Source organism: Cygnus olor, chromosome 4 (genome assembly GCF_009769625.2).
Source record: "Cygnus olor isolate bCygOlo1 chromosome 4, bCygOlo1.pri.v2, whole genome shotgun sequence".
In the NCBI taxonomy this organism is placed as follows: Eukaryota; Metazoa; Chordata; class Aves; order Anseriformes; family Anatidae; genus Cygnus; species Cygnus olor.
This window is the reverse complement of record NC_049172.1, coordinates 37,199,848-37,212,466: the sequence shown is the minus strand read 5'-3', so window position 1 is coordinate 37,212,466 and position 12,619 is coordinate 37,199,848. Positions and strand designations below refer to the sequence as shown.

At 52.7% G+C, this 12,619-nt stretch overlaps 1 protein-coding gene across 5 annotated transcripts in view; it reads right to left on the bottom strand.

Annotated features, from left to right (window-relative positions):
• Positions 1-11,076, bottom strand: part of MAML3 (mastermind like transcriptional coactivator 3) — a 222,218-nt gene extending 211,142 nt beyond the window's left edge. For 2 of the 5 annotated variants that reach the window (XM_040556111.1, XM_040556112.1), the window contains exon 1: positions 10,020-11,076. In XM_040556111.1, the coding sequence (XP_040412045.1) occupies positions 10,020-10,451 (432 nt within the window). In that variant the 5' untranslated portion in view covers positions 10,452-11,076. Of the gene's footprint in view, positions 1-785; positions 1,098-3,576; positions 3,671-4,204; positions 4,475-10,019 lie in introns of those variants that run through there. The other 3 variants (XM_040556117.1, XM_040556114.1, XM_040556116.1) reach the window with 3 other exon arrangements.
• Positions 11,077-12,619: the final 1,543 nt, after the last annotated feature.

Here is a 12,619-nt window from a genome sequence, read left to right as displayed (position 1 = left end):
GTTTTTGAAAGCACAATATGGCCTTTACGAAAGACAGCCTCACCATGATCCACCTGTGAGCACAACGGCTGCATTAGTATCCAGAGAGCTGCAGAGCTCTGTGATAAACTGCAGCACTGTATATTTTTGACTTGCTCATCTGCACTCAGGCTACTAATCCATCTCTGCTAGGACAACTGTAAGACAACTATACTGGATGTTACACCTTTTTAAGCAGAAACAGGCAGCTCTGCTAAAATACACTCACACACAAAAAAACAACCACAATTAAACCAAAAGCAAGAAGATCCTGCCTAAATTATTGCAAGATTTCTGTCCTTGTGTATTAGGATATTAAGTGTATATGGATCTTGTCTAAGAAAAAAATCATATTTGATATCAAACTGATACAGCTCTAATAAAACTGATTATATTTTTAAACAGCTGCAAGCATTTAGTTTCCTACCTTCACAACAGGAAAGACATTTGATTTTCAGCTTAAATCTTGAGTCTTAAAACATGTAAGAACTGTATATTTTTTAAAAATGCATCTCTGAAATAATATGGATTTTTTCAATCAAGTTTGTTTATGCTACTTTCCTCTACAGAGGCCCATCCATATGACAATCCCTGTTTTTACTTATTGGCCATCTTCCTGCCTTTACAAACATCTAAGTTTGTAAATGAAGAGCTCAGAAGAGCTTCTCTTACCTTAAAAAAAAAAAAAAATAAATTAAAAGCATTCCAAAAGCAGGGGGGGGAATTCTGAGGTGAAGTACTTTGGTGGAATTTCTGACATATCCTACCGTTACTTGAGCTGCCCAGCACAACTCACTCCTGCCACGACCTTTCTGAGCAAGCGAGCCAGCGCAAGTTAACTCCTTACGTGGCGTTATGACGTATGCTCATTATGAGATCACCATCCACAACACACGTCACAGATCTGGGGAGGAAACAGTTTTGAAACCAGAAGCAATGTCTTCTCAAGTAACTACTGGTGAAACCCAACATTTGAAACACACTGCGTCAGAAATACCACTATCCCTAATGCTGTTGTCTACCTGCTGTGCTAACGGGTTGGGTTCTGATGAGCGAGTTAATTCTGAAATAAAACATCCAAGAAAGGGGGGGGGAATGAACAGAAGCACACCTCGAATCACCCATCCCTAACTTACTGTAAAACCAAATAACCTCTTCCAATCAGCATTCAGACTAAAGTTTCATGAAAAAATCCATTCAGAGAATTATAATTTATGTTATCTTTACTAATTTTCATATGAGAAAGCTACAGAAGTTGCTCTGTGATTTTTTTCTCCTGGAGCACTTGAATAAAAACCTTTGTCATATTGTCCAGAACTGGACTCTGACAGAAGGCAGATAAACTATGCACGAGACGAGATGCTCTACCTTGGACTTGCCAGCTCACCTAAATATCATCTTAATCCCCTAAGTATGTCAAGACACCACATCCTGCGAATGGCAATACCATCTACGCAGGCCCTTCATAATTATTTTACCCTGTTTATTATTCTATGTGGAACTCAAATGAGCATAAGTGCATCTGAGCAGCCTGTATCACACTGCAAAGGTAACCAACAGCAAAGTTGGTCAGTTTTACAGAAGAAAACCAGGAAATGAAATACAAACACTACTTTTTTCCTCACAGGAAGAAGAGGGACGACCTACCCGATGCAAGTGCCGTGGCCAGCGCATGGACGCCTGCTTCGGAGACAGGCCGTTCCCCTCAGCCCCCTCAAGGCTCCAGGTCACCACCCCACCTTTGCAGGCACCAGCACCCCCAAAAACCTTCTGCAAGCACCCTGCCAGATGCTGCTGAAGCCTTTCACTCCCAGAATAACCACAGCCGCACACAACCACCAGGTTTTCAACAGGTAATACACGCAGCCTCACCACCGGCTTTAAGCAGCACAGAATTTCACAGCAAAAAGGCAATACGAGACAGATTCGCCATCCCCGAGGAATCACTTTCTCAAGATAGCCGGTATTTGGACCCCAAATGAAGGAACAAAACAGTGTATTTCATGTGTTCAAATATCCATAGCAACTTTGGAGAGAGAGGGCCTGTTCCAGCTTCTTAGAGCCCTCTCCGGCGGTAAGGCTGTCACGCACTTCACCACAGTAACTGGTGAGGGGAAGCTTGTAACTTCGCTCCTCAAAATCAGTTTTGGTTTTGCTACTCCACACTCACAAGTCTCCATTGTCAGTACCCACTGCCGGCATTTCTCACAACAGAAGTGTTACTGAGAAGGGCAGCGAACCCTGGTGTAAATATCAAGGTAGAAAATGTTTAAGAAATGAAAAGAAGGAGAGAAAATAAATGGATTTTTCTTCCTGTTTTGCATTATGTAGAATACACATTAAAACGTGTTAGAGAAAGTAAGCCCAAGACAACTCCTCCAAGTGAAAAAACATAAAGTCAGTTTTTCTGAGGGTAATTTTCAAAACTGCAGCAATCCAGACCTTAAATAATCTCATGCTAACAAGTTTGTAGGCTAAAAGTTACTTATGCCATCAAAGAATGAAAACAGATAGCACTGTAACCTCTGCATGGCATCTCCACTTTCACTGGAATGCAAAGATCACAAGCTCAGCCCAGAAATTCGCTGTAATGCAAGGATCCACAGATGATTTTGAACCATTACTTCACATCCAGTGAAGGATTACACGCCAGAGCACTCCAGCCCATTTGGAGCTCAGGATGGCTGCCATTCAGTCACAGAAGCCTACAGCAAAAGTATGAGTTCGCTAAAGTCTTCAAGGCTACCTGCTTCAATGAGAACCAAAGCTATGTTGAACAAATAAGGATAATGTTTGCCAAAAACATCATTAAAAATTGGTTGTTCAACGTTTGCAGCAGTTTTCCCTGTGCTGCCTCACTTATGCTCTGGAACGCAACCCAGAGCAATCAGAACAACAGCCACCAGCTTCTGGGACCGAAACGAACGACAGCAAAAATCACATCTGAAATGTAACAATCTTTTTAGCAGTCCAAAGACAACTACTGCCAGCTAAGATATAGTTTAAAGTCATTTTCCTCAAATACTAGAGCATCTGTAACCACAATATTCTGCATAATCAGAAGTGATAGGAAATGCTACGATTTCTCTCTTGGCTAAGTGCTGCTCTATCCTCCTTAAGGAAATGTCTTAAATGATTAAAAAAAAAAAACTCCAATACTTTTCATAACTCTTCCACTCTCTCATCTGCCATAACCAACTCCCTTCCTCCCTTCAATTAAACCCAATGAACAAGTGCCATAATATCACCGTGGATTAGATATGAGCCAAAGCAAAAAGGAAGCTGAAAATATTGAAAATGGATACATATCTGTGGATCTTAAACTTATCATTCCAGTACATCCCCTTCCACCACCAGCACTGATCACTGGTCTCCCTCCAACCTCACAAATCCTTACAGCACAAATCCTTCACTCTGTCATTTAGAGCACGGTATAAAAGCCAGTCTACATGCACGTGTACTGGTCTGTACAAATACAGCTACATGGGCACGTTGGCTGCTTGTTGTGATAAGGCCCAGGGCCAGAGTCAAGCCGGGGACCAATTCTCTGTTCCTTACCTAGGCATGCAGCATCCCAGGGCTCTCTGTACAGGCTGGAGATTTTTCAGAAGCAGCATGAAGACAGAGCAGGAAAGGTACCCCTGCGCTGAGGTATTTATGGCTGCTTGTCCGAATCCCCTGGCCTGAGGAAAATGAAGCTGTAATTGCCTTATTCAACCCCCTGCACAGCACAAAGTTAAAGCAATGCAGGGAGGAGCCCCTAGTGTGAAGAAGGGAGGAGGAGGGCACGAGGCAGAACCCAGCAGCCCCACCTGCAACCAGTGGGGCAGAAATCAACTCCACCAAGCTTCAATCGCTGAGCACCGAGGACCTTACAGAACAGAGCCCAACATGAACACCTTATAGAAAACGGCCCTGGTAAAAAAAAAATATGGGAAAGAAAACGTGGGAACTGTTGGTCTTTCTGTTTATTAGCTTACTTATTCTGAAAGTCATAACTTCAACCCTCTTTTGTGCTCCATGCATGCTATGGTTGTGCAAAACTGACAAGCAAACAGCAACCGATCATCTCCGCTGCCAACAGCCTGCACAGTTACAGACATCTACAGAAAATGCACGGAGACTACGGGTGGACTTGTCTCTTCCCTCAGGTCAACTAAACAATAAAGTATTCATATCTTCTTACCAATTACACTGTATGTGGTGGCAAACAAAATCGATGTGAAAGAGGGAAGCCTCGAAAGAAAGCAGCTCAGCCCCTTCCTGTAGGCAAAAGAAAAAAATCAGCCGCTGCTATCTCATTAGCCACTGCGAGTTTAAAAAGACATTTTCTCTTACCCCCTGTGAAAGTGGGTTTCCAGCATTCAAAAAGCAAACAACAGCAGACTACAAACATTGTGGAACTGAAGCACGTGAGGGGGAAGCAAAAGAGTGATCAAAATTATATGATTTTATGATTCACCATCTTAGACAAACTAGGAAAATAAATACTTCAGATAGCTAAGCCTCCCCAATTCCCACTGCACATACAAGTATGTTGCTTATCTGAACAGCCTGCGAGATCCCTGACTAGAAAACTGATTGCAGGTTCAAAACTTCAGCCTGAGACTGTACTTCACATTTCAATGCAGAAAACAGTGTACTTGAAGGATTCCAGTCAGCAGTTCCTGGCTGTCAGACCTGTCCTTAAACCCCTGCTAATCCAAGCACATCTCTCCCATGAATTATACGTACTGGAGTAACATGCAAGCAAATGGCATGTACACGCGAGTGTTTAAGGAAAAATGAACTCTGACTTTTGCTGCTTCTCGCAGTCTTTCCCGTGCCAGTGCCTGAATTAAGGGACAGAACAATCACGTCCACCTACCCCGGCGTTACTTAGCCTGGTTAAAAAAACGTATGCTAGCAGGTAAGCATGTTTCAGCTAACACATCCGATACGTCTGTCCTGGTATAAGGGCGAAGTTTCACAACAGGATTAAGGTGTTGTAAGACTGTGCTGCCCATGGGAGGGACAGTCAAACAAACCATGGCTCTGACCCAGCTGAACAGTAACCCAGAAGAAAAGGAAAAAAAAACGTTTCCGTCCTCCCTACCCACTCGGTAGGTCGAGCCAGCTGACAGCGGAGCGACACGAGCAAAGGCTAGCACTGGCAAAGGGAGGCGGCAAGAAAACACGGCCACTGACAAGAGCATGAAAGATGAGACTTCCTCGGTGGCGGCAGCTCAGATTTACACCAGCTTAAGCCACTTGTGAAACCTTAAGCTTTAGGTCAAGTTACCACAAATTTAGGTTAACCTAAATGCTACCAATTGTCCCAACACAATCACGTGTTAATATTTTTGGCTCTGCGTTAGCAGAATGAGTTTTGGACACGTTCCAGCTAGAGTCATTCTTCCTGAACTTCACAATGCCTAAAACTTCACTCCGGGACTTCTAACACGTGCTGTTTGTCAGGCTGAAGCGTGGATTTCACCATGGCTGGCTACAGTATGTCAAAACACAACTTTTCCTGCTCCAGCTACGGCTCGTAATGACCCAGCCCACTATCTTTTAGAGAGACACTTTCAGTCGGAGCACACGAAGGTCATGAGGGACTAGTAGTGCTTGAAGCGAAGAGTCTCTCCATTCCTTTCCATTTGCTAAGCTGGAATCTATTGTGCTGACGAGCTGCAAAAGGAGGTCAACGCAAGAACTCCTTGTCCTAGAGGACAGCAATCGCACGGGAGAATCAAGCATGAGTTGATATGAAAAGGAGAAGAAAAATGGGAGAGGCTGTGGAATAAGAAAGATCCACCCTTAGAGGAAGAGCAAAATAAAAAGGGTTGCACGATGACTCCTTCCATGAGGCGTATGAAAAATAAGAAGTGTTGTTGGCCTGGGATTTAATTCTGGTATCATCCCAGTTTTGCATTAACTATTGACTTTACCCCAGCGCGAACAAGATCAGACATAGCTTACAAACGAAGAGATGTTTCAGCCTATTTAGTCATCAGGCATCAGTAAGGACTGCAGCATTTGACCTCTTCTGGAAAATAAGAATTAGCCAAAATACGATTTTTCCTTTTCATCTTTGCAATCCTAGAGAAATAGACCTTTCCTACCACGTAACCGATAAACTCCTGAGCGTGCAGAGCGAGTCACACCACGACACCGCCTGAGGAAGAGCACAAGAGCTGCGCTCAGGTGTATGAAGGCACATGATAACTACAGCAAGGTGCACCATCAGTACAGCAGGTGTAAGGTTTAAAAAACCGCTCGCAAGACCAACGGCGTTATTCAACATTCGATATCTTGAATAAAATTAGCCATGAGTCACTGAGAGAAACCAAGAAGTTATGCATTCCACTGGGGATACCTTTTACAAGAAAAAGGAGAAAGGAAGGGGGAAACTACTTCCCTGTGCTGCAGTATCCGCCAACGGGGAGGAGACACAGCCAGATTTCTGTAGTTCTGAGCGTGCCATTCTGTCCCGAGGCAAAGCAGGCTGAAGGGACCGGCCTGCCCATCTCCCTTCCCTCAGGTAGAAGAGCAACGTGACCATTGACTTCCACGAGGCAGCGCGTTAGCCCAGGATGGGTAAAAAGCAGTATTGGAAAATACTGTGTTTGCCAGCCGTGTTTTCTCTAACTCTAAACTAATTCCGAATTGGCATAGTTATGCCTTGGCAGGGGAACAGAAAAGATGATCTAATAGGTCATTTGACTTCCGTCACTAATTTCTATGATCTAAATAACATTTTATGGTGTTTAAAACTCAGTTTCCTAAAGGCTGCTTTTAGGGTTAGGAATGGTCGGTTTGACAGTGGCTATCAAGCCCATAACGATGCTAAATCAGAAAAGAGTTTAAGAGCTTTTAAAATAGGAAAAAGTAGCTCCAGACCCTTTTTATGTTACAGTAGAGCTCAGATGCAAATCAACGTGCATCGGAAGGTCAATGTGGTAATTACAGAAGCAGCGTTTCACTGGGCAAAAAAATGACAAGAACACCCAATAAGAAGAGCAGCGTCAGGGATAAGACAGAGAGGCGACTTCACTTGGCAATATATATATTATATCCACTATTATACACTAAATATTTATTATTTATATTATACAGACACACATATATCACCTCTGAACCATGCTCACACAATACCAGGGATGCAGAGCCAGAAAACTCTTGCACTTAAAGCAGGAACTGAGAAGGCAGATTAGCTCACAAAGAACCAAAGCACTGAAATAATGCGCTGATGTTTCCTGGAACCAGTCCGAAGATGAGCAGCAGAGTTTTGGATGGCCTGCAAATTTTCCCCATACTTCTTTCAAAAGCCTAGCTGGTACAGCATTCTAATAATCCAACTCAAAAGCACGGAAAACAACTTTGGCTTTTGCCAGGTTGGACTGGGGAAAAAAAAAAATGTTCTCCCTGCTATTTATAAAGAATTTTAATTTTTGTGCACATCGCAATCGATGCCTGCATGGAAGCAAACTAGTGTTGAAACCCACTGTTCTCCTCAAATAGGATAGGCTAAAATAGCTATAAATTGAGATACTCCAAAATTCAGCCAGTGAAAGCTCAGTCTGTATCAAGACACAAATTCAGCGTAGATCAGCACTTTACAAAATACAGGCGAGCCTATGCTCCTACGTGCCTTTTCAAAAAAAGGCTCCCATTGATAACTGCCTGTCAGTTGACACAGAGTCCTAAACAGTGGAAAATGCATAATCCCTTTCATGAACTCAGGGAGCGAGGGTGCACCCCGTGGGGGTGGTGACAAGGAGCATTGTACGCGCCAGAGAGTTCCTACTCCGTCCAATGAAGAAAATCAGAGCGCGTCTTTCAACGACGATCGCCTTCTACATATGCCTTTTACCCACCTTCTGGGAGGGTCTGCCGGGCACCTCGCTGCCCGGCCCCCTGTCTCTGAGTTTGGAGGGGGGCACGCACACACTCCAGTAATACTTTCCTTGGATTTGCCTTGCCCTCCTGATGAAAAAGCATTGCAGACGGTGTTTCTCACTGCGTTTGTCGTCGTTGAGTCCTAACTGACTGCCTCAGCTCCAGAATGTGCACTTTAATAATGGGAGGGAAGGATTTAACGATGGTTTTGTGCGAGGAGTAACGCGCTAGCAGACCCGTAGGATTGTGTCACTGTGAACCTCTCAGCTGGAGGTCACCAGAGAATAGAGAAAGGGAGAAAACCCCAACGTGTTGTTTTGTGTTTTCTCAAGCCGGAATGAAGTATTATATAAAGTTGAACTGTTTCGGTAAATGGAAATCACGATGCATTTAAACTGTGAAACTTAGCAAACTTGTGATTGCCAGAAGTGAAGAACTTTCTTTGTACCATAAAAGTCTCAAGGAGAATACCTTCCAGTTGCTTTGAAAGGAGCAGTTTCCCAGGTTTTAAGTACAACTTCCACGTGCCTACGAAGGTACCCTCATGTTCTCAGGTGTTAAGACAGAAATCGTAATCGACACTCTACAGGTGAAACGAAGCAGATTATACTTCCAATTTTTGCTACAACGCTTCTTGCAAATGCTCTTAAAAACCCAGCGGTTGGTGGGAAAGGGTCCTCTCCGATAAAGTGCCGGGGTTTCTCTTTAAGCTCAGAGCGCCGTGCACACCAAGCAGAGATAAATGGCGTGCGGGCTGCCAGCTCAGACACAGCCACAGCTCCAGCCCCGCCGCTTGCGTGCCCTCCCCTGCAGCCGGGCTTCCCCCACCGCGCCGCAGGTCCCTCGCGGCGGCAGCCGGGGCCGCCTGCCCTCCTCCGCCCGCTTTGCTTCCCCAACTTTCGCACCTTGCGCATCCCCCCCCCGGCCCCCGGAGGGGAAGGGGGGAGCAGCGACTCGCTCGGCTCGCTCGGGGCCGCCCGGCTCTTCCCCGGGGGGGGGCCGGGAGAGCCCAGAGGAGGCGGAGGAGCCGCCAGGAAGGCGGCGAGATGTCAGGGAGGCTGCTCCGCTTCCTGCTGGCCAGGCTCCCCCCCGGGCGGCTCCCGGGCGGCGGGGCGGGATGCTGGGGGGGGATGAGGGGCGCACCCACGCACAGACACACGCGCACGGCGCCCAGCTTTTGTCTGCCGCCGGCCGGCCCCGTCCCCACCTCCCCGCCCGGGGCGGACAAAGCGGCCGGCAGCGGGCCGGGGGTGAAGGGGACGCGGAGGGACGGGACGGGGATGGGACGGGACGGGACGGAAAGGGGACGGGATGGAAGTGGGATGGGGAGGCCGCCCCCCGCCGCTCCGTCACGGTTCCCCCCGCGGGGGCCGGCGGCAGCTGCCGCCCTGCGGGACCCCCCCGCGCGGCAGGGGAGGGAGCGAGGGAGGGACGTGCGGGGCTTGTAAACCACACGCCTCCTCTCCTCTCCTCCTCCGCCTCCTCCTCCTCCTCCCCGCCGGGCTCCGCCGCCCATTGTGCGCCCTGCAGACGGCGCGGCCGCGGCTGCCCCCTGCCCGGGAGAGGACGGGGGGGGGGGCTCCGGGACACCCGGGCGCTGCCCCCCCGGAGCCGTGCCGAGCCGTGCCGCCGGCTGCCGGCCGCGACCTGCTATAAATAAGGCCGGCCCTGGCAGCGGGTCGCGGCTCCCCCCGCGCCGCCTTTGATTATTCATCATGGGAGCGGGCTGGGAGTGGGAAACTCCGCTTCCTACTCGCGGCTCCGCTCCGTGAGGCTCAGCCCCCGCCCCCTGCCACCCCCCCCACCCCCCCCCCGCCGCTCGCCGAGCTCCTTAAAACCCGAGCAAACTTTAGGAAGCGGCTCAGCGCAGCCTGCTCTCGCCCGGGGCGCCGGCTGCCGGCCTCCCCCGGCGGCGGGGAGCGGAGCCCCGCGCCCCAAAACACGCACCCCCCGGCCCCACTCCCCCCACCCCCCCAAAAAAAAAAATATAAAGACACAACAAAAAGTTTGCTCGCTCCATGCAAGTTGCGCGAACGCCCCCCCTACACACACACACTCCGTGCCCGAGGCCGAGCCTCCCTCCCCTCCGGTGGGGGGCCCGGGCCGCCCCCTGCCCTTACCATGATCAGCGTGTGGTTCCTCTGCTCCGCCGCGGCGGGCTCGGCATCCTGCTGCTGCTTGCCCTGCTGCTGCTGCTGCTGCTGCTGCTTGGCGCCCGTCTTCTTGGCCCTCTGCTCCAGCGTCCTCTGGTAGAGGCTCACCGTGTCCCTGCGCTCCAGCTCCAGCTGCTCCGCCTGGGCTTGCTGGTACCTGCTCTCGCAGCTGACATGGTGCCGCCGGCAGCCCTCGATGCGCTGCCGCAGCCGCTCCACCACCGTGCTGTGCTTGGGGACGCCGCCGCCGGCAGCATTGTTCCCGGGGGCGGCGGCGGGCGGGCCGTGGGGGGCGCCGCCGACCCCGAGAGCGGCCCCGCCGAGCCCGCCGCCCAGGTTATTGTTGATGCAGATGCCCCCGCCGTTGGAGGCGGCGGCGGGGGCCGCGAAATCCCCCATCGCCTGCCCCGCGCGCACTATTTTGGAAGAAGTTTGGAGCCTGCCCCCGCCGCGCACGCAGTCCCCTCCGGGGTCCCGGCGGGATACTTTTCAGAGGGCCGCCGGGGGGAGGAGGGGGCGCCGGCATGTAGCGGGCGAGCGGCGAGCCCCGGCGAGCGTCCCTCCTCGCCCCCAGCCAATCCCCCTCGAGGCTCTCCAAAACATGAAGCGGGGAGCGAGCGGCGGCGGGGGGGGAGAGGAGGAGGAGGAGGAGGAGAAGGAGGAGGAGGAGGAGGAGGGAGAGAGAGAGGGAGGGAGGGAGGAAGGCGGCGAGCGGAGGTGCCGGGAGGTTATCGCCGGCGGCGCGGCCACCCGCACGGCCAGCTGTGCTGCTGCTGCTGCTCCTGCTGCTGCTGCTGCTGCTGGTGCTGCTGCTGCTGGGGCGGCCGCCCCCGGGCGCTACGGGGCCGCTGCCTGCCCCCCATCGCCCATCGCCGCGGGACCGCCTCCTGCCCCCGGACACCGCTCCGCCGCCGGGGAGCGAGCCGCATGCACGCGCGCGGGGACGCGGGGACGCGCGCCCCCCCCAGCCCCGGTTCTCCGCCGGGCACGCGCCGCGCGCCCCCCCGGCATGGAGCGGGGCGGGGGGGCCGGCGCCGGGGCTCCCCGCCTAGAGAAAAGTTTTGGGGCCGCCGCCGCGCCGCGCCCGCTGCCCGCCCGGCCGCATACCGGCGGGGGGGAGCCCGGCGAGCGGCCGCGGGGCCGGGGCCGAGGCCGGGGTCGGGGGGGGCAGCAGCAGCAGCGAGGCTCCGGGGCGCTGCCCCAGCGCCGAGCCCGTGCCGCTCCGCTCCGCTCCGCGCGCTGCTGCTGCTGCTGCTGCTCCTGCCGCCGCTCCTGCCACCATCACAATGATCGAGCGCCCTCCTCCTCCTCCTCCTCCTCCTCCTCCCGCCGTGCCCGCGCAGCGCTAGCAGGACGGCGGCGGCTCCCCCGGGCCGGCGGGGAGGCAGACCCGGGGACGCGGTGCAAAACCCGGCGCGGAGCCGCCCGGCAGGAGCGGACGGCTCCCCCCGCACGGCTCCCCGCGGCCGGAGGGGGCCCGCACCCCCCGGAGGGCTCCCCCGGGCCGCGGGGCTCCTGCCCGCGGGGACACCCGCCCCGTTCTCCGAAGGGGGGTCGGGGACTGGGGAGCGCGCCGTGCAGGGCGCGGGGCACTGCTCCGCAGCCGGCTTTGTCTGCTCCAGCCGCTCGGCGGGTGACATTTGCTTTTCGCCTCGTCCCCATCGCGACGGCGACAGCACCGGCCGTCCGCACCTTGCGAGGCCCCCCGGCACCAACGGGCCTGCCTGCCCCCCTACCAACTTTCCTTCAGCAGCAGCCCGAGGAGCGCAGCTGCCGGCTGCTCCTGGCGCTCGCCCCTCGCTCAGCACGCGGGGAGCAGTCCCAGCTGTGCTCGGGGGGGGGGCTGCGAGCCCTGCCTCGCTTGCGGGGGACCTCTTCAGTCCTCCCTCCGGCCCCAAAACGCCCCTGCGTTGCTCTCACGCAGACAAACGCGTGTAAAAAGGCCGAATGCGAGGGCCGGCGGGGAGACCCGGGGGCTGTCTCGCTCGTTTTTGTGGAAACGGAGTGCCGGCAGGCCAGCGCCTCGGCCGGCTCCGCTCAGGTTGAACTTCCCCGTACTTTTTGGGCTCCTCCGCAGTGCCCCCTGCAGCCCGCAGCCGGCACGCAGACAGCTCGCTGCAACGCTGCTCCGAGCCCAGCTCCGCCAGGACACCGAAACACGCCGGAAGGCTGCCGGTTATCCCTTTACTGTTACCGCTATTTGTAGGGGCTGCTCCCTGGGGCACGTCCCAGCCGTTGTCTTGTTTTCCTTACGACTAACAGTACGCATCACTTCTCAGGCCACACGGAGTAACACACCCCAAACTTTCAGCGTTCCGCTTGGGCAGCGAGCACACGACATGCTATATCAAGTGCATGCTGCATTGCTAGAGAATTAAATTCCAGCATATTTCAAATTTAGACTTTTTTTTTTTAGTCTCTCATCTACCTATTTTGCTTCCGCCAGGGGACGATGATTTGAGCAACAGGTTGGTAGTAACCAAAGCGCTTAATGTTTGAAGTCTTGCAAACAGATGCATCATCAGGTCTGTGAAAAACATCTGAATGCGTTCCAAAAACAGTTGATT